Here is a 20,903-nt window from a genome sequence, read left to right as displayed (position 1 = left end):
GCTTTAGTATGGCAAAGGACTTAAAGATAACATTTCAGTACAAAGTTAGACTTGAAAGAAAATCAGCAAGTTATTATTGTGCTTTGGAAGCTTGATATTGATGTACAAAATACATAGTATATGATTCACAAGTATATGATGAGTTATCTTAACTGAACACGATAGTGTGAGTACCACAAAGTAAAAACCACGGATTGCTAGCACCAGTAAAGCCTGCCTGTGCATTTTCTTAATCACTGGTCTCTTTCCCCTCCTCAGAAGCAACCACATCTTGACTTCCACCACCATTGGTTAGTTTGGGCTGTTTTGAACTCCATGTAAGTGAAATTATATAATATACAACTTTGTGTCCTGCTTTCTTTTACTCAACTGCTGTTTGAGAGTGACCTACATTAATTTATTCCCACTGTTGTATAGCATTCTAATTTATGATCACTCCTGAATTTAGAAACTGCTGGTTGTTGGTACACTGTGTTCAACTTTAGTAGATAATGCCAATCAGTTTTCCAAAATGGTATTTCCAGTTTATACTCTCTACGGCATAGAGAGTTCCCATTGCTCCATTTCCTCATTGACATTTGGTACTGACAATCTTTCCTTTTTTATGTTTTATTGGTGATATTTAACCTTTATACTTCCTTATTATTTTTAAAAATGTTCTTTTTCAATTACAGTTTACATTCAATATTATTTTGTATTAGTTTCAGGTATACAGCATAATGGTTAGCAATTATATAATTTACAAAGTGATCCCCCAGTATTTCAAGTACCCACCTGACACCATACATACATATTATAATATTGTTGACTATTTTTCCTGTGCTCTATTTTATATCCCATAATTATTTTGTAACTACCAATTTGTATTTCTTAATACCTTCACCTTTTCCACCCAGCCCTCCAACCCCCTCATTAGTTTGTTTTGTGTATCTATAAGTCTGTTTCTATTTTGTGTGTTTGTTTATTTTGTTCTTTAGATTCCACATATAAGTAAAGTCATATGGTATTTTTCTTTTTCTGTCTGACTTATTTCTCTTAGCATAATACCCTCTAGGCCCATCCATGCTGTCGCAAATGGTAACATTCCATTCTTTTTTATGGCCGAGTAATATTCCATTGGATGTATGTATCACAGCTTTTTGATCTATTTGTCTATTGATGAATCTTGACTATTGTAAATAATGCTGCATCTTTTTGAATACTGTTTTGGATTTCTTTAAATATATACCCAGTAGTGGAATTGCTGAGTCATAAGTGGTACTGCCAATCTTTTAAATTTCAGCCATACTGGTGGATAGCATCTCCTGTGGCTTTAGTTTGCATCTTTGTTACTACTGATGAGCTGGAAAATGTTTTCTCAAGTTTACTAACCATTTAGATAACCTATTTTGTACATAGCTTGTTTTAGTGTTTGGTCATTTTTCTAGGTGTCTTTATCTTATTTATTTGTAGGGGTTCTTACATATTTAGATTTAAGAACTGGTTTATGTTGCAAGTATCTTTCATGCTATGGCTAGTCTGTTCACACTCTTAATGGTGCCTTTTGGTGAACAGAAGTTATTAAATAGTCTTTCTTTATGGTTAGTAATTTTTGCATCTTGTTTAAGAAATCTTTCCATAATCTCAGGGAGTAAGATATCCTCCTTTCTTATTTTCTAGAAACTTTATTTCTTTTACCTTTCACATTTAGATTTGCCATCTAAGTTCTTTTTTTATTCCTGACACCTTATTTTTCTTTCCAAATGCAAGCATCTATAGTATAATGTTGACATAAGTGGTGACAGTCGGCTTCCTTGGTCATTTTAATCTCAGGAAACACTTTCAATATTCACTATCAAGTATTAATGTTTGCTACATGTTTGTTAAAGATACCTTTATCAAACCAAGAAAGTTCTTTTTTATTCTTGGTCTTATTAAGAGTTTCTCTCATGAATGAATGTAGAATTTTAAAAGTGCTTTTCTGCATCTATTGAGATGACTATATAATATTTCTTTCTTGAGACATTATTAATATAATTAACATACTAATGAATTGATGGACATTAAACCAATCTTGTAGGTTTGAATAATCACAACTTGGTCATGATGAATCATCTTTTTAATATATCACCAAATTCAGTTTACTAATAATTTGTTTAAAGGTTTTGTTTCTATGCTCATGAATGAAATTGCCTTTTAATATTATTTCTTGTTAAATCCTTGCCAGGTTTTAGTATCAAGGTTATGCTGGTCTGCTAAAACATGCTGGAATGTATTTCCTCTTGAGCTGTTTTCTCTAAAAGGATTTGTATCAAATCAATGCAATTTGTTTCTTAAATGTTGACTTCATCAGTAAAGCCATCTGTTCTAAAAGTTTTTTTTGTGTTTGTATTTTTTTTTGTGGGAAGTCCAATTACAGATTAAATTTCTTTATTACTTATATGACTCTTCAGATTTTCTTTTCTTCTCGTATTGTGTTTTTCTAGGAATTTGCCTCTTTTATCTAAATTTTCAAGTTTACAGGCACAAAGGTGTTCATATGTTCTCATTTATTTTAAATATTTGTAGCATCTGTAGTGATGCTCCTTTACATTTATGATGCTAATGACACATGCATTCTCTCTCTTTCTTGATCAGACTTGTCATGGATTTATTAATTTTTAAAAATATATATTTATTGATTTTTTACAGAGAAGAAGGGTGAGGGACAGAGAGTTAGAAACTTCGATGAGAGAGAAACATCGATCAGCTGCCTCCTGCACACCCCCTACTGGGTATGTGCCTGCAACCAAGGTATATACTCTTGACCAGAATTGAATCTGGGACCCTTCAGTTTGCAGGCCGATGCTCTATCCACTGAGCCAAACCAGTTAGGGCATGGATTTATTAATTTTATTGTTTTTTTTTAACAAATCCAACTTTTGGTTTAAATTAATTATTTCTCTTTCATTAATTTCTGCTCTTATCTTTATTCCTTCATTTTACTTGATTGAGCTTGATGTTATTATTTTTCCAACACCTTGAGATGGATGCTTAGGTCATTATTAGCCTTTTTTTCTATCTATTATATGCACTTAATACATTTCAGTCTAAGCAATACTTTATTTATGATCCACAAGTTTAGTATGTAGTGCTTTCATTATTCTTCAGTTAAAAATATTTTCCAGTCTTTCATTGATTCTTTGACTCACTGGTTATCTGGAACAGTGTGTCTTCAATATGTATTTATTATTGATCACTAGCATAATTCCACTGCGATTAGAGAACACAGTCTATGTCACTTCAATCATTTCAACTTTATGGAGACTTGCTTTATGGCATAGTTTATTGTCAATGTTGGTAAATGTTACTGTGATATTTATCTGGATGCATCACAGTGTATTGTGAACAACACTTAAACCTACATTCTGTGGTTGATGTGGGAAGAGACTGTGTTGTGAACAATGCTTAGACACTCAGTAACCTAGCTGAGGCAGAACACCCTATACATTGAACAAGTAAGTATCTTTAGCTAGTACTTACTCGTAAATCTTGACAAGCCAGAATGTTGTCAAGCCACTTATATAGGTAGCCATCTGGGGAAAGGCCCACGTTGTCAAACACGGGGCCGCAGCATAACACTGCTGACATTGCCTGATAACAAAACACAAAACACTGGGAATGAAACCTGGAATTGTCTAAAGGTATGCAACTGACTTTATAAAACATAACTACCAGAATTATAAATGATAAAGGTCTTAGCAGTTATTTCCAAGATCTTAAAGTATTCCTTAGTATAGTCAATAAAAAGTACCAGATTCCCAATGGGCTCATTTTAGAAGAGCTAAACTCATAAATTTAACTTCATGAAAATGTATTTTATGATTATAATAAGTGTTTATCATGAAATAGTAAAACATTCAAAGCAAAATGCTATGTCACAGTTTTGAAAATAAACTTACCTTAAGTGATTTCAAGTGAATTAATTCTGTTTAGAAGATAGAGCTTTTAAACTTTTGCTTTGATGACAAATATTTGACTATGTGCTGAATTGACAAACTTGACAAATATTTGACTAATGTACTAAATTGACAAACTATGAAAAACATGGAGATAATTGTGATTCTTAATCAAAGATAAAGAAAATGAAAAAATATACACTTCAGTTCCTTTGAGGCTGGGGGGAGGAAGCAAGTCCAGGTGACTATCAGGGCCATGGTTTAAATTAGCTCCATTGAGACAAGAGTCAACCTGAAAGTCAGCAATTTCTGCTATACATGACAGTTGAAATTAGACTAGGAATCATGCTTCTGAAATTTTTGAACAGTCCTAGTAGTGTGGAAATTTATTTCTGGGAATCTTCTAGGATAAGAGACTAAATCTTCTAGGATAATAGACTAAAAAGGGAAATGGCAGATTTTGAACTTGAGGTAATATATATATCAGGCCCAGTGTATGAAAATTCTGTACTGGAGGGGGTCCCTCAGCCCGGCCTGCCCCCTCTCACAGTCCAGGAGCCCTCAGGGGATGTCCTACTGATGGCTTAGGCCCTCCACCCACGGGGAGTGGGCCTAAGTTGTGGTCTGGCCTCCCTCTGTGGGAGGCAACCGGGCTGATCAGGGGAAGGTGCCGCCCCCATCACCCCGCTGCTGTTGCCACTGCCAGCTGCAGTGGCTGTGATCCCCGGGCCTCTCACCCGCCGGAGCTCATGGGCCTCGCAGGCGCCAGGGCTCAAGGCTGCCTGAGCCCCGGGCCTCACAGCGCCAGGGCTCACAGCTTCCTGAGCTCACGGCTACTGTGAGCCCACAGCTGCTGTGAGCCCTGGACATCACAGCCACCGGGGCTCACGACTGCCATGAGCCACAGGCCTCGCAGCCGCTGTGGCTTTGTCTGGATGGACGTCTGGAAGATGTCTGCCCTAATTAGCATATTACCCTTTTATTAGTATAGATATATTCACACACATATATAGGATGCCCCCAAAAATGTATGCACACTTTAATAGCTGATGGCTCAATTTTCAAAATGAAATGTATTTTAATAAAGACTGCCTTTATAATTATTCAAAGTGTATGTATACTTTTTTGGGGGCACACCATACACACACACACACATACACACACACACACACCCCTCATTATAATCTATGGATTTTTTCTTAGGTTGGAAGTTTATTGGCAAGGCAGCTACTTGAAGAGTTTATCTCCTATGAAAAAACATGTGGTTCTATGGGAAAAAAAAGAGAACCTATGTAATACTTTCAACAATAAAGATTAAAGAAAATTATTTAAAACTAAAACAAAACAAAAAACCATGTGGTTCTTATATAGAAGACACAATGACTAAAGTGGAAGCTTGGATAAGTTTTGCACTTAGAAATTATGAGGCCAATTGGAATAGTTGCATATCTATACACAACTATCAATCTATTTTATGTGTGTACATTTTGGAATTTTTAAAGTCAGCTTATGTATTTATGTGTGTATTTATTTGACTTTTTTTGCAAGTGTACTTAGATTATGTCATATCATATGAAATCATATTATTTATTTTAACCTAATTTAAGGCATGGTTATTAGTTTAATGAAAGAAACTATGGATCTCACAAGAATCATCATGAGGCAAAGGTGACCTACCTTTAAGGCACAATACTGGTATCTTGTGATCTGATGGTTCCTGTCACTGTATCGATCCAGGGGTGTGAACATAATGCTGAAGGGCCCTGCCCACTGGCTGAACAAGATGAAAAGATGGTGCCTCAGGCTTTGCTGGGGGAAGAGAAATCTCCTGTGGTGAACTAGAGAGAAAAATGCAGTTAACAGTCTCTGAGAACAAAAAATATAGTGAATACAATTTATGTTACTATTATACAGCAGTTTTAAATTTTAGAGAAAGGATTAATTTCATTTCCCAACTCCAGTTTTCTTTAGGTAATAAAAAGTGTTTAAAAAGTTAAGCAGAATTTTCTTTCTAAGTGTGCATCCTTCCTCACTAGCACCTTGTCAGAGCAGGAAGCAGAGACAAAAGATGACTCACATACTGTTTTCTATTCAATATCTAGAGAACCTTCCAATCAGCTGCTTACATAGATGATGTTCCTTTGACTGCTGCCAGTCTTTAGGAAAAACTATGAAGTATAATGTCTAGAGAATTTAAACAAATATACTTTAGCTGAAGAGGCCAGCTCACATCTTACTTTAGAGTCATCAAAATGAGGAGGATTGGTTATATAACATCAAAGTTACAAAAAAGTAGAAATAGTTGAGTGCAGCTTTTTGTAATTATGTCAAGTGCTTTTAATGACAGTCAGTCATTCATTTTTACACTGAATTGGCCTTGTAGTATAGTTTAGATATCAGATAGCATGATTTCTTCAACTTTGTTCTTGTTCCTCAAGATTTCTGTGGCTATTCAGGGTCTTTTGTGGTTCCATATAAATTTTTGAAATATTGGTTCCAATTTTGTAAAATATTCCATTAGTAACTTGATAGGAATTGCGTGGAGTCTATAGATTGCTTTGGGTAGTATGGACATTTTAATGATGTTACTTCTTCCAAACCATCAGCATGGTATATAGTTCCACTTATTTGTATCTTCTTTACTTTCATTCTTCAGTGTCTTATAATTTTTGGAGTACAAGTTTTACATCCTTGGTTAAATTTATTCCTAGGTTGTTGTTTTTTTTAATGCAATTGTAAATGGGATTGTTTTATTAGTTTTCCTTCCTGATAGTTCATTATTGGTGTATAGAAATGTCACCGATTTCTGGATGTTTATTTTGTATCCTGCTATTTTACTGAACTAATTTATCAGTTCTAATAGTTTTTTGGTGGAATCTTTAGGGTTCTTTTTATAAAGTATCATGTCATATGCAAATAATGACAGTTTTACTTCTTCTTTTCCAATTTGGATGCCTTTTATTTCTTCCTCTTGTCTGACTGTAGCTGTGGCTAGGATATCCAGTACTATGTTGACTAAGAGTGGTGAAAGTGGACATTCCTATCTCATTCTCAGCCTTAAGGGAAACATTTTTGTTTTTTCCATTGAATTTTATATTGGCTGTAGGTTTTTCCTATATACCCTTTATTATGTTGAAGTATGTTCCCTCTATTTCCATGTTGCTGAGAGTTTTTATTATAAACTAGAGGCCTGGTGCATGAAAATTTGTGCATTTGGAGATTGGGGTTCCCTCAGCCCATCCTGTGCCCTCTTGCAGTCCAGGACCCTTGGGGGATGTCGACTGCTGGCTTAGGCCCACTCCCCGGGGGATTGGGCCTAAGCCGGCAGTCAGACATCCCTCTGGCAGTCTGGAAGCCCTCAGGGGATGTCCGACTAACAGCTTAGGCCCACTCCCCCCGGACATCCTTAGTGCTGCCACGGAAGCGGGAGAGGCTCCCGCCACCACTGCTGCGCTGGCCAGCTATGAGCCGGCTTTTGGCTGAGTGGCGCTCCCCCTGTGGAAGCGCACTGACCACCAGGGGGCAGCTCCTGCATTGAGCATCTTCCCCCTGGTGGTCAGTGCTCATCATAGTGACTGGTCATTCCGCCATTAGGGTCAATCTGCGTATTACCCTTTTATTATATAGGTTGGGTGCTGGATTTTATTAAATGCTTTATTCTGCATCTATTGATACAATCATGTGGTTTTTATCCTTCATTTTGTTTATGTGGTATATCACATTTATTGATTTGCGGATATTGTTACCAACCATGAATCCTAGGAATAAATCCCACTTGATCACGGTGTATGATGTTTTCAATGTATTGATGGATCCGGTTTGCTAATATTTTGTTGAGGATTTTAGCATCTATGTTCATCAAGGATATTGACTTATAATTTTCTTTCTTCGTAGTGTCTTTATCTGGTTTTGGAATTAGGATAATGCTGGCCTCATAAAATAAGCTTGGGAGTCTTCCCTCCTCTTGAATTTCTTGGAATATTTAAAAAAGAATAGCTGTTAGTTCTTCATTGAATGTTTGATAAAATTCTCCTGTGAAGCCATCTGGTCCATGTCTTGTTTGTCAGGAGTTTTTTGACTACTGCTTCAATTCTACTAATTATAATCTGTCTATTCAGATTCTCTGAGTCTTCCTGATTCAGTTTTGGAAGATTGTATATTTCTAGGAATTTATCCATTTTGTCCCAATTGTCCAATTTGTTAGCATACAGTTTTTCCTAATATTTTCTTACAATACTTTGTATTTCTGTGGAGTCACTTGTTACTTCTCCTCTTTCATGTCTGATTTTATTTATTAGGATCCTCTCTCTTTTCTTCTTCATGAGTGTGGTTAAAGGTTTATCAATCTTGTTTACCTTTTCAAAGACGCAACTCTTGGTTTCATTGATCTTTTGTATTGTTTTTTTAAGTCTCTGTCATTTATTTCTGCTCTGATCTTTATTATTTCCATCCTTCTACTCACTTTGGAGTTTGGTTTTTTTTCTAGTTCCTTTAAGTGTAAAGTTAGATTGTTTACTTGAGATTTTTCTTGTTTCTTAAGCCCATAATGCTAGGAATTTCTCTCTTAGAACTGCTTTTGCTGTATACAATAGATTTTGGGTTGTTGTGTTCTCATTTTCATTTGTTTTAAGGGATCTTTTTATTTCTTCTTTGATCTCATTATTGATCCATTCATTGTTTTGTAACATGTTACTTAGCTCCATGTGTTTGTGTGTTTTTCAGTTGTTTTCTTGTGATTGATTTCTGGTTTCATAGCATTATGGCCAGAGAAGATGCTTAACATGGTTTCAACCTTCTTAAATTTATTGAGACTTGTTTTTGTCTAACATGTAGTCTATCTTAGAAAATGTGCCATGTGCACTTGAAACAAATGTATATTCTGCTGCCTTGGGGTGAAATGCTCTGAAGATATCAATTAAATCCATCTGATCTAGTGTGTCACTTAAGGCCACTGTTTCCTTGTTGATTTTCTGTCTGGAAGATCTATCCATTGGTGTTAATGTGATATTAAAGTCCCCTACTATGACTATATTATTGTCTATCTCTCCCTTTATGTCTATCAAGATTTGTTTTATATATTTAGGTGTTCCTATGTTGGGTGCATAAATATTTACAAGGGTTATATCATCTTGTTGGATTGCTCTCTTTATCATTATGAATTGTCCTTCTTTTGCTCTTACTGTAGCCTTTGTTTTAAAGTCTATTTTGTCATATATAAGTATTGCTACTCCAGTTCATTGTTCATTTCTATTTGTATGAAATACCTTTTTCTATCCCTTCACCTTTACTCGGTGTATATCTTTCATTCTGTGGTGGGTCTCTTGCAGAGAATATATATATCTTATTTTCTTATCTATTCAGCCACCCTATGTCTTTTGATTGAAGCATTTAATCCATTTATATTTATAGTGATTATTAATAGATACATATTTAATGCCATTTTACTCTTTTAATTTATATGCCTTTGTGGTTTTTTCCCCTCCTGTTCCTGTTCCTCCTCCTTCTTAAAGAAGGACCTTTAACACTTCTTTCTTTCTTTCTTTTTTTTTGATTCAGAGGAATCTGCCTGTCATTTTTTTTTAAACATTTCTTATTATACTGAGTAGGTGGTAATGAACTCCTTTAGCTTTTTTTCCCCTCTGAGAAGCTCTTTATTTCTTCTTCAATTTTAAATGATAGTCTTGCTGGGTAAATTAGGTCCTTGCTTTTTTTCTCTTTGAATATTTCATGGCAATTCCTTCTGGCCTGAAATGTTTCTGTTGAGAAATCAGATGATAGTCTTATGGGAGCTCCCTTGTAGGTAACTGACTACCTTTCTCTTGCTGTTTTTAAGATTTTGGTAGATTGCTTGCCTCCATTTCATTTAACTTTATTTCTGCAGATTTCTTGTGTTCTTTCATTTGGGGCATATTCTCTTTCCATTTTGGCTGCCTCTTTGTGTTTATTTTTATGTATTACGTAGGTATGCTTTAACTCCCAGTCTTGCTGGGGTGGCCTTATGTAGTAGATGTCCTGTGGGACCCCATGGCAAAATGTCCTTGATCACCTGTGCTGAGTGCTCCTGGAATATGCCTTGTAGGACTTTCTGTTGTAATTGAATCTTAGTTGCTATTGGCCTGTTTGTGTGTGGATTGACCATTAGGCTGGCTGACTGTGAGGATCAATTCCAACCACAGTGAATGAGCTGCTGTACAGGTGCTGACCACACAAAGTAGAATTCACCTCAGCAGGGTCTGGTGCATGTCAAAATCTTCCTTTGGATGTGCCACTTGTGAAGCTATTTGGATCCTGCTGTGATGATGTCTGAATATCACCAGTGGGTATGTTGGTTCTAGGTCTCCTTGGATGGGAATCTGGTGCAGGTCAATGTCAGACGCTGCTTGTGACTGGCTCTGGACAACCTGTTTGAAGCTACAAAGTGGTCCACAATTTGTGGCTGCCTCTGCTGGGCCTGGGTGTGCATGGAAAGGATCAAGCTGCACACTAACGCTTGCTTTTACCAACCTTGGGCCAGGGAGCAAGTCTTCAAAAGTCCCAAGGAAACCTGAAGTCTGCCTCTGCCTGCCTCCACCTGCTGGCTGCCTGTTAGGCTCAGTCACTGAAAGAACCTTTTGTGGTACTCAAGTTGCATGTGATAGGTTCCCAGTGAGTCACTAGGTAGGGGAGAGAGGTGTTTACCAGATCTACATAGGTTCCAACTCAGTGCCAGTGGTGGGCCTAAGGCCACTAAGCAAATCAAATGTCCCAGTAATACCAAGTCTAGCTGCCACCTGCTGGGTGCTTGCACACCTTTGTGGTGGGTCAGGGTCTCGGGGAGTTGTTAGGATGAGGCCAGCAGAGTTTATCAGGCCCAAGAGATCAAGATTTGGCTTTGTGAAGGGAAGATCTTGCACCAGTTGGGCGTGTGAGGGGAAAATTTCCCCTTTCCCAGAGCGACACAACTCAGTCTGTCCAGATTCTGCCCAGATCTCAGCAGGGTGGAGTCACCTAAAGTTGAGAGGCTGGGGCTGTCAGGTGCTAGGAGAGTGGGGCTAGTAGATCTCCCTTGAGGGGGAGGTGCTAGTCAGGTTCACGGGAAAGTTGGGGGAATTGCCCCCTCCCCAAAGTCACACAACTCAGTCACTGACACTATCTGCATTGACCCAGACCTCTACACCCTGGCCCAGGCATTTGACTTCTCTTCAGGGTGGAAGCTCTGTAGAGTGGGTTGACAGGGAGTCCAGAGTGTGGGGCTATTGCATTCACCCAACCTGATGCTGTCTGGAAGGGTGTGCTCCACCCAAGAAAGACGGTATCTGCTGTGCAGTACAGTGACTGAGCACAAATATTTAATGAAATAAATATTTGAAATGTATAATTAAAAAAAAATTTACTTAAATGGACTAAATGCTCTAATCAAAATAAATAGGGTAGAAGAATGGGTAAGAAAATAAGACCCATATATATGCTGTCTATAGGAAAACTATTTCAGATAGAAAGACACACAGATTGAAAGTAAAGGGATGAAAAAATATATTTCATGCAAAGGGAAACAAATAAAAGAAAGCTGGTGTATATTTCTACCAGACAAAACAGACTTTAAAACATGTTCACAGATTAGCACAAGAATGAACAAAAATGAAGCACCTGTGAGTGTCCCCTCTGAATTCCTTCCTTGTTATGGAAGTCACTTAGGTTCATTTTCACATGGAAACCAAAATGAAGAATAGAAATAATGACAAATACAAAGCAAAGCTTAATTCCTATTGTTCCCTTTCCAACTCTGTGCTGAATTACCACAACCTATCCTCATGTACATTTCCAAGTATTTCAAGACAAATAGACAATCCCACCCAGACCTGCACACAAGCCAGGAGGATTAGAGGGAAGCACTGTCCTGAGGAACAAAAGGTTTTTCAAGCATAAAGGTAAGTACTGTGCAGTGATGCATCACTGTACCTGGAACACATTGAATCAAGTTGGCGACCATGGCACTAAAATGTGCCCGGATATCTTTAAGAATTTCAACTTCTTTATCATTTTCAGCTTCTAGCAGCATGCGGGTCAGGTCCACATACTCTAGGAACAAAGCTCCAAGGGCTAAAGTATCCCGTTCTAAGGCTCCATTTGTGCTGTAATAAAGAAAAATGGAACTTTTAGATGCTCATTCTTCATTTCAAAGTGGTATATGCTTCATGGAAAATAAGATCCACTGTCAGAACTGACACACTACATTTGTTCTTGACCTATATGCAGCGTAAACAGATTAAGAACCCCCACAAGATTTTTGGACTTTTTCTGAGTAAAAGTTAAAGGTATTATATTTTTAAAAAGAAAGGAAATACAAAGAGACAAAAGTAGACCAGTGTGGTAAGCAGAGATCAACTTGGGGAAATCTTCATCCTACCTGTCACTTATTACACCAGCATCAGCCAGAAGTTCAAAAATTCGAAGTAACTGTAGTCTTAACAAGTCCCGCCGTTCTCGGCGTTTTTTGTTCTGTACAGAAAGAGGTGATACCACTTATAGACATGAACAAGGCAATATGAGCTTTGCTTTAGGAAACTGGGATAAAGAAAGGCCTAACCTAGTCCTTTTCGATTTTCTAAACATAAAAGACAATGTATTTTCCTTTCTTCCTAATCCTTAGAGACAATGTTTGCTTTTATAGGTTGTAAGAGAAAGATCATCGGGGGGGTGGGGGTTGGTAAGTATTTATATGGTGGAAATGTTCAGAACAAGCCTCAATTCCCAGATGCTCCAAGCATGTGTGGAAAGACTGGAGCATCTTAAATCAAGTGGAAAAGAAGAGAGGACACTAATACTCCCGCCAATCTGACCATGGAGCTCACATGTTCTTACTCAAACGGCTCAATTTTTGTTACTTCTTGCTTGATTCTTACTACTATATGGGAAGCTCATTTTAAATTTTTTTAAAAATATATTTTATTGATTTTTTACAGAGAGGAAGGGAGAGAGATAGATTGTTAGAAACATCGATGAGAGAGAAACATCGATCAACTGCCTCCTGCACATCTCCCACTGGGGATGTGCCCGCAACCCAGGTACATGCCCTTGACCGGAATCGAACCTGGGACCTTTCAGTCCGCAGGCTGACGGGGAAGCTCATTTTAGTCTACTTTTACATTTTATTTTTTATCCTGCTACATTATAAGTTTATACTTTTCAGAGTTCACTTTGGGGAAGATAATGATGGGGAAAATGCTTCATATGCCAGACGAAACAAGTAATATTTGTGACTATTTAACCCCTTGTGAAAAACAAGCAAACAAACTAAAAACCAAAATTCAATAAACTCAAACCTCTTTCAAATAAATGTGATATCTTCACATATATATGACTACTTAGGTTGTTTTGCTTTTAGAAATATAGGACATAAAATCTTTTAAAGTAGGAACCATATTATACTAAGTATTAAAATATTGAAAAAATGAAAATAACAAAAGCTAAAATGTTAAGATTCAATATTAAAAGCATGCCGGGGAAACCATTGGGTATATTTAAATTCATACAACTGTCCAAATACAGCAAGTATCTTAATGATTTAAATTCAAAATCTTACCTCGGGTCTTCGTTCCAGAGCTTCTTTCATTAATGGATGAAGTTCTTCTACCAATTCTCTACAGAGGAAGAAGGTAAGCATTTGAAATATATTATTATTATTGACACCAAACTTGTCACCAAACATATCCATTCAATCCTAAATCATTTGGTTTTTCCACTTTGCATCTGACATCAAAATCTCCCCTGGCCTTCCCATTTCCCAGTCACATGGTGAACTGTAATTAGGTACTGGCCTATACTTTGTATTATTGGTATTAATCCCAGTGCTGTGTATATAATTTTGGCTCAATTCATGTATTGACTTGGTTTTGATTTAATGTCTGAACAATTAAACAATACAGTAGGTCCTCGGGTTACGTCGGAGATCCGTTCCTACGGCGCAACTTAATGCGATTTTCGCTGTAAGGCGGAACCCACCTACATAAGCACCTACGTCACTCACATGGAGCACATACACAGCAGGAATGAAGTGAAACAGTAAAAAAAAATTAAAAGAAAGATAACAATTCCTGACCTTTACTTGTGGTAAATAAATAATAAAAAACATAAAGCACCTATGCACATATGTCGAAATGATGGAACTTTTTTTTTTTTATAAATAAATGGGAGATGGCGACATAACCATGAAATGACTTAAGTTGAGTCTGATGTAACCTGAGGACTGTCTGTATTTTGCAAGTACTTCCTAAATTCAAAGCACTTTACTACAGACTGTGGACTTGAAGATAAGTGAAATTGAGTCTCTGCACAGAAATTTTCAGTCTAATTAGAGCATAAGAGATAGGTGCAGTACTATAGCACTGCCTTTGGGATCTGTGCTCAGGGAATGACTGATAGTTGATTCTGACATGAAGTTTTTTTGGAATTTCAGAGATAAATTCCTTTATTTAAACTATATGACAAATATAAATATGGCAAGTACTATAGTAGTGAGGTTCTCATAAAAACCTTACCTCTTACGTAGTAAAAATAAAAGTTTGATCATGTTAATATATATCTCATATTACATGTACATACTTCACCTGTCCCCATTATCTAGCCTGATGGTAGGTATTTTGTTTATAATCCACTCCATGTCTAAAAACCTTGTATTTTCTGGTAGAATATTTTGTGCTAATAGAAATTTCCCTCCAGGGAAATCCAGGGACAGGAAGGTAAACTCTATCTAATTCTTCACCGAGACATAGAAAGCCTGCATTTCATTCCAGATTTTTCCACTATAGATGCTAGAATTTTTTTCACCAAAGACATGGAAATAATATTAATGGTCTCTTCCATCTAATAGCAGACATTAACCAAATATTTACTATGTGCATTTTTATATTTAACTCAATAAATCTGAGATAGATCCTATAATTATATCAAATCTATATGGTTAGTAAGTTGCATAAGTTACTTCCCCCGAGGAACACTAAGAGGATGAGATATGCAAAAGAAAGCCTCAGGTTCTTTGGGGAAAATGTTCAGAAATTTCAGGAATTGTTCTTATAGTATTCCCACATGATGCTTTTTTAGTTTTAATAAATAAGTAGTAAAACTTGAATTAACTGGCATCCAAGTAGTCAGAACTCACAATTACTTTTTAAAAAAATATATATTTTATTGATTTTTTACAGAGAGGAGGGTAGAGGGATAGAGAGCTAGAAACATCGATGAGAGAGAAACATCGATCAGCTGCCTCCTGCACACTCCCTACTGGGTATGTGCCCGCAACCAAGGTACATGCCCTTGACTGGAATTGAACCTGGGACCCTTGAGTACGCAGGCCGATGCTCTATCCTCTGAGCCAAACTGGTTAGGGCACAATTACTTTTTTTAAATTTGTTTAAAAAAATTCTTTATTGTTTAAAGTATTACATATAGTATTACATATGTCTCCTTTTTCCCCTATTGACCTCTCCCTGGCCATCCCACCCCCAGCACATGCCCTCACCCCACTAGTGTCTGTGTCCATTGGTTATGCTTACTAGTACATACATGCATACAAGTCCTTTGGTTGATCTCTTACCCCTCCACCCAACCCCTCCCGTGGCTTCCCTCTGAAGTTTGACTGTTTTTTCGATGATTCCTTGTCTCTAGATCTAGTTTTGTTCATCAGTTTTTGTTGTTCATTATATTCCACTCACAATTACTTTTTTTTTAAAATATATTTTATTAATTGTTTACAGAGAGGAAGGGAGAGAGATAGAGAGTTAGAAACATCGATGAGAGAGAAACATCGATCAGCTGCCTCCTGCACATCTCCTACTGGGGATGTGCCCGAAAGCCAGGTACATGCCCTTGACCGGAATCGAACCTGGGACCTTTCAGTCCGCAGGCCGACGCTCTATCCACTGAGCCAAACCGGTTTCGGCTCACAATTACTTTTTATAAGGATAAAATCTGACTCTCTACATGAATAATGTAACTGATCTTTTTCAGTTGCCTCTAAGATATCTCATTAATCTTTATTTTTCAAATAGGGTCTTTCAGATGCTTGGAGCGTTCCCTTTTGTATCTGTGTGAAACTTATACAATTTAATTTGTCCTAGTAGGCTTTCCTGCTTAGCTAAAGTCATCAGAGGCAGCCCGAATATAACGTTTTATGGTGACTCTTTCAAAGGCTTGGCACTGCCTCAGATGGAATGGTTATTTAATTAAAGCTGTGAAATGACTAAGTAATCTAGAAAGTGAGATATGATGGTTCTATAAAGGCAGATAAAGCACTTTATAGAAATGTCCACTAGTGTAACAGGTGGTCCCTCAGAGAGTTCTACCAATGCTTCACCTTTGAGAGTGCTGCATTATTGGCAGACACTCCTTATTGTGACCTTAAAGCCTCTGGACAGTCTGGTTACCTGGGCATTGACAGGGAAATTCTTTTTAGTTATCTAAAACAAAGCTTGTAAGTGAGATAAAATCTGAGAGGTAAAGTCAAAGTTGCAATGACAAAAAGTGAAACATGAGACAGCTGCAAGCAAGGGTTGTTTCATGCACATCAGCCAGGACACAGGAAACAGCGCCAAGCCAGAAACTGCAGGTACTCGCCAATAGCAAACTCAGACTTGTGTTACAAACAGGAACCACGACAGCAGCAGCATGTATGAATTTACAACTTATTAAGACTACTGTACCTGAAAACAAGAGAATTTGTTCTTCCAAATCCTAAAACTAAGGACTCTGTGATTTCAATGCCCTCTAGTCTCATCAAAGGCACCAACTGCTTTAACAAAACTCCCACCGATGGGGTGCCCATGGCCTGAAACAAGTTAATTAAAAGAGAAAAAAGAGGTCACATGGGAACAGATGCTTCCTTTAATCAAACGGTGACTCCATTATAACAGTTTCAAAGTCTGAACCACTTCCCAAAGCACTGCCATCATTTCAGGAAAAATAAAACAACCCATACATTTGATATAGCACAATTAATGCATTTTTCATCTGAGACACAAGTTAAAGAACCTTTAAATTATAATAGTCTTCTTAAAAAAAACCCCAACAAATTAAATCTACAAAACTTATCATTAACAATATAATTTAATCAAGGCACGGTTTAAAGGTAAAGACTTGGTGTGGAGTGACAGACATGTGGTATGTAGGACACGAATCAAACCTTAGGGCACTAATAAATACAAGTCCCAATGTTTTAAGAAAGTTTGCTCACTTCTCTTTATCTTCTACTGTCCACTTGTCAGGCAGAAATTATAAATTATGCACATAAACACTCAGTGGAATTTAGAAATGGTCAGGGTGAAAATCTCATTCTCTATACTCCAGATGGCAGGCACAGTACAATTTGCACTGTGAACTCTAGACAAACAAGCTAAAAAAACCCTTACAGAATAATTCTTCTGAAGCATGTCATGTCACCTTGTTATCGTAGCTCACTGTACCATCAGGCGTGGTCGCCATTATTTCTGGAGTCGAAGCTCTTAAGTGTCCCGGGCTCATGATACTGGGTTTTGCAACTCCAAAGCAAAGAATGAGGTAGTTTCTCCACAAGGTCACATAGTTGTCTCCGCTGCCAGCAGTGCTGGTTTTCTTGGCATTAATTGGGCTACTAGAAATATGGAGAAGTGAGCACTAGTTCAGGATTTTAAATATCATTTATTGAATAATGATCCTACAAAGTGCTCAAAGAGAGTTGAACAGCTATCTGTCAAGGATTGTGTGGACAGGGAAGGTCACTACTGGATGGGAAGTTGTATAAACTTTCATAACATTTTCACCAGTAAGGTCTGAGATTCTGTACTTAGACATTCATATTGATTATTATGAAAAGCAACAACAATAACAACAAAACTAGCTCTAGATGAGAACTTTGAACCGAATTTTTATTCAATGTTAAGAATTCTATATTAGGAAGTTCAGAATCTAGAGAGGATTATAATATCTTAATCTCTTATATGAAATGAAAATGTAAGAGGGAAAATGGTCACAAGCAAAACAGAGGAAAGCACATAGATCCCTTACTTGGGGTCCACCAGAGGCATGACTGACTGGAGCCGAGTGAAGGCATAGGGCCAGGCATAGCTGAGGGCCGTGGGACAATGCTTGGGCAAGTTCTCCTGCCGCAGGAAACTGAACAGACAGAGGACCCAGGGGTCTTTGACAGACTGAGCGAATATCCAGACGTGGGATGGGCTCTTCACATCATAATGGCTGTTGACCAGGACCGCATTCCACTCTACCAACCACTGAAGATCCACACTGTGGGTCAGTGGTAAGGTGGCCTGCAGGTGCAAGAAGGCAATGAATCAACACCATACTGTAAACTCCACATCCTCATCATAGCTTTTCCTGACCACCTCTGTAACTGGCCATGCGGTGACTCTGAAACCTCCTCCTACCCCTACCATATAGGATTTGGTTTGTAGTCATCACTGTTTCCCAGGCTAGATGACAAGCAACTGAAGTACAGAGGTTAAGGACAGGGGTTGTACTTCATATAGTTTTAATGTCATATAACACTGTGCATTGGTAAGCAGATGCTGCTCACTAAATATTTGTTGAACAAAGACATGACATTAGTTAATTCAAACTAGACCAAAGATTTGCCATTTTAAAATTCTGAAAAGTTATTAATCTCTGAGATTCATAAATGTGCATTTAATACCTATAATTAGAATATATATTTATATATTCTAATATATAAATAATGATAATGACTTAGGGAGATGGCTGAGTTTAATTCCTTTTATGAAAGGTATTTTATTGATGATTTTTAAGGTAAAATACCTATATAGTCTTGTCCTATGCTATCAAGCCAAACTAATAAATTCTAGAACCTTTTGAAAGATATCTAATCACATAAGTTCTTATTCATTTTCTTTTAAGCCCAGAAATCAAAATTTATAGAAGACCAAGTTTCAAATAATGTAGCTGTTGTGCCAGGAGAGAAAATTGCCTTCATTTTTGTTAGGCATTTAACACAATCCATGTTCTCTGCCGGGTCTAGGAGTTCCTGTGGGTCAGAGCACCCCACTAGTGGCCTCGATGGTTAATGCACCAGAGAGAAGAGATTCCAGCCCAGACTCTGCCCAAAGCCTGCGACCAGAAAACCCCAGACATCCCAGAGTGCTTCATTTATGACTTGGGGATTATAATGCTGCTCTCACTCTACCTTTACGTGAATGGGAGGTAAGAAGACCGGCACAGAGCAGGTACTGCTTGCCCCATCTCCCCTCCCGCGCATCTACCTAAGTGCAGAGTTGCTGACCTAATTACCCTGGCTCAAGGTTTTGATTCTGATAAACACAGAACAAAATCACATCAGCAAAATATAACCTGCAGGGAAATAAAATCTGTGTATAAAAACAATAAAACTTGACTCTTCCATTCCATGTTCAAACAATTTGAATTTCTAAAAGACACAGTAGATATGAACTACATGGCTAACAGTTTTAGTATTATCATTATTATCACAACCATAGCAAGAACAAGGCTACTAAAACATATAGATCTGTGTTGAATTTCTGTTGGAAAAGGCCACATAAAGCTCACAAGTATTGTTAGGTTTTCTAGTCACTCATAGCTATTTGTCAATTATGTTTGTATTCATTTATAGTTATTTGACAAGAATATATGAGGGACATTGGCAGTGTGGATTCTGCATGCGTTTGGGATGTGTCCTGCTCTCTTCAGCTTTGGAGCTGAAATTAGTCCAGGTTCCATGACTGCACTGTACTGATTTTTTAAAAAACCAGATAATTAAAATCTATTTCAATCTATTTTCTACTTACTCGTGAAAACTGAAGCTGCTAATATGCACTTTATAAGGGAGAATATGTTTGTGTCAGAGTCAGAGTTCAATTAGGGTCAAGTCCGGGCCCTATCACTTCCTTCTGTGTGACTATGGCCCTGTGCCTCTTAATGTTTTTGAGTTTTGATACCTATCAGGGTCAAAATGATAATAAATGTGAAAGCACCTTATAAACTGTAAAGCACCTTTAAATATAAGGTACATATAGTGTGAAGTACAATAAATAATGTGAATTCATTTTCTTAAAGAAGCCTGAGCAATTCTTCTTGAAATTGCAGTTTTCAAAATATTATTTATATACCTAAGGCTCAAATTTTATTTGAAATTATCTGAATGTCTCCTGAACCAGTATTTGAAAATCCTGCCTTGTTTTCCTAAGTACTTTTTTCTTGTTTTGTTAATTCTCACCTGAGGATATTTCCTCCATTGATTTTTAGAGAGTGGAAGGGAGAGAGGGGGAGAGAGAGCGAAACATCGATGTAAGAGAGACACATCATCGATGGGTTGCCTCCCACACATACCCAGACTGGGCTGGGGATCAAACCTGTAACCCAGGTCTGTGCCATTGACCAGGAAGCACACCTGCTACCCTTCAGTACACAGGTCGATTCTCTAACCACTGACCTACACTGGCGAGAGCTTCCTAAGTACTTTTGCATCAGTTTATTAACCTGACATAAAACCCCTGAATTCTTCCATATCATTTTCTTTGTCTCTCTTTTGTCAGACATGTCCACATCTTATACTTAAAATAATTAGCAATAATAGTCAAATATGTACTTACTGAGTCCGAAACTGCTACATGAATAAAACTTTCAAGAATGGAAGAACTTAGCTGATCCATGACATCAATCATAGGCCTGTCGTCATCCTATACAAAGGAGAGGTGGTTATTCTCCATGGGAAAATGGATCCTTCCCATCCAGCCCACTCCCTTTGTCTAGAACATGAAAGCAGAACAGTGTGCAAGACAATGATAAGGGTTTTCTCACAGAAAACTGAGTGTCAAGATGGTGAATGGCAGTGGATAAAACTCTCTATGCTTCTGAGTTGAGTCTTTCAAGTTTCAGTGGAAGGTAATTAGAACTCCCATTTCACATTGCACTGAGAAGACATGCACCTGAATTTCAAAAATTCATACATGTGCACAAGAATCTAAATACTGTACCAGATGTTATTCA

General features: G+C 37.4%; 1 protein-coding gene across 2 annotated transcripts in view; it reads right to left on the bottom strand.

The window, feature by feature from the left end:
• The window catches only part of FRY (furry homolog (Drosophila)), a 306,328-nt gene that overhangs the window by 29,056 nt on the left and 256,369 nt on the right, over positions 1 to 20,903 (bottom strand). For both annotated transcript variants that reach the window (XM_014548562.1, XM_005877266.2), the window contains exons 20-28: positions 20,507 to 20,593; positions 17,934 to 18,193; positions 17,331 to 17,520; positions 16,595 to 16,719; positions 13,480 to 13,537; positions 12,304 to 12,395; positions 11,856 to 12,028; positions 5,595 to 5,755; positions 3,502 to 3,612 (exon numbers count right to left, since the gene is read on the bottom strand). In XM_014548562.1, the coding sequence (XP_014404048.1) occupies positions 3,502 to 3,612; positions 5,595 to 5,755; positions 11,856 to 12,028; positions 12,304 to 12,395; positions 13,480 to 13,537; positions 16,595 to 16,719; positions 17,331 to 17,520; positions 17,934 to 18,193; positions 20,507 to 20,593 (1,257 nt within the window). The remainder of the gene's footprint in view (positions 1 to 3,501; positions 3,613 to 5,594; positions 5,756 to 11,855; positions 12,029 to 12,303; positions 12,396 to 13,479; positions 13,538 to 16,594; positions 16,720 to 17,330; positions 17,521 to 17,933; positions 18,194 to 20,506; positions 20,594 to 20,903) is intronic.

The sequence above is a fragment of the Myotis brandtii genome, unplaced genomic scaffold, assembly GCF_000412655.1.
Source record: "Myotis brandtii unplaced genomic scaffold, ASM41265v1 scaffold513, whole genome shotgun sequence".
In the NCBI taxonomy this organism is placed as follows: domain Eukaryota; kingdom Metazoa; phylum Chordata; class Mammalia; order Chiroptera; family Vespertilionidae; genus Myotis; species Myotis brandtii.
This window is presented reverse-complemented; position numbering and strand designations above follow the sequence as displayed.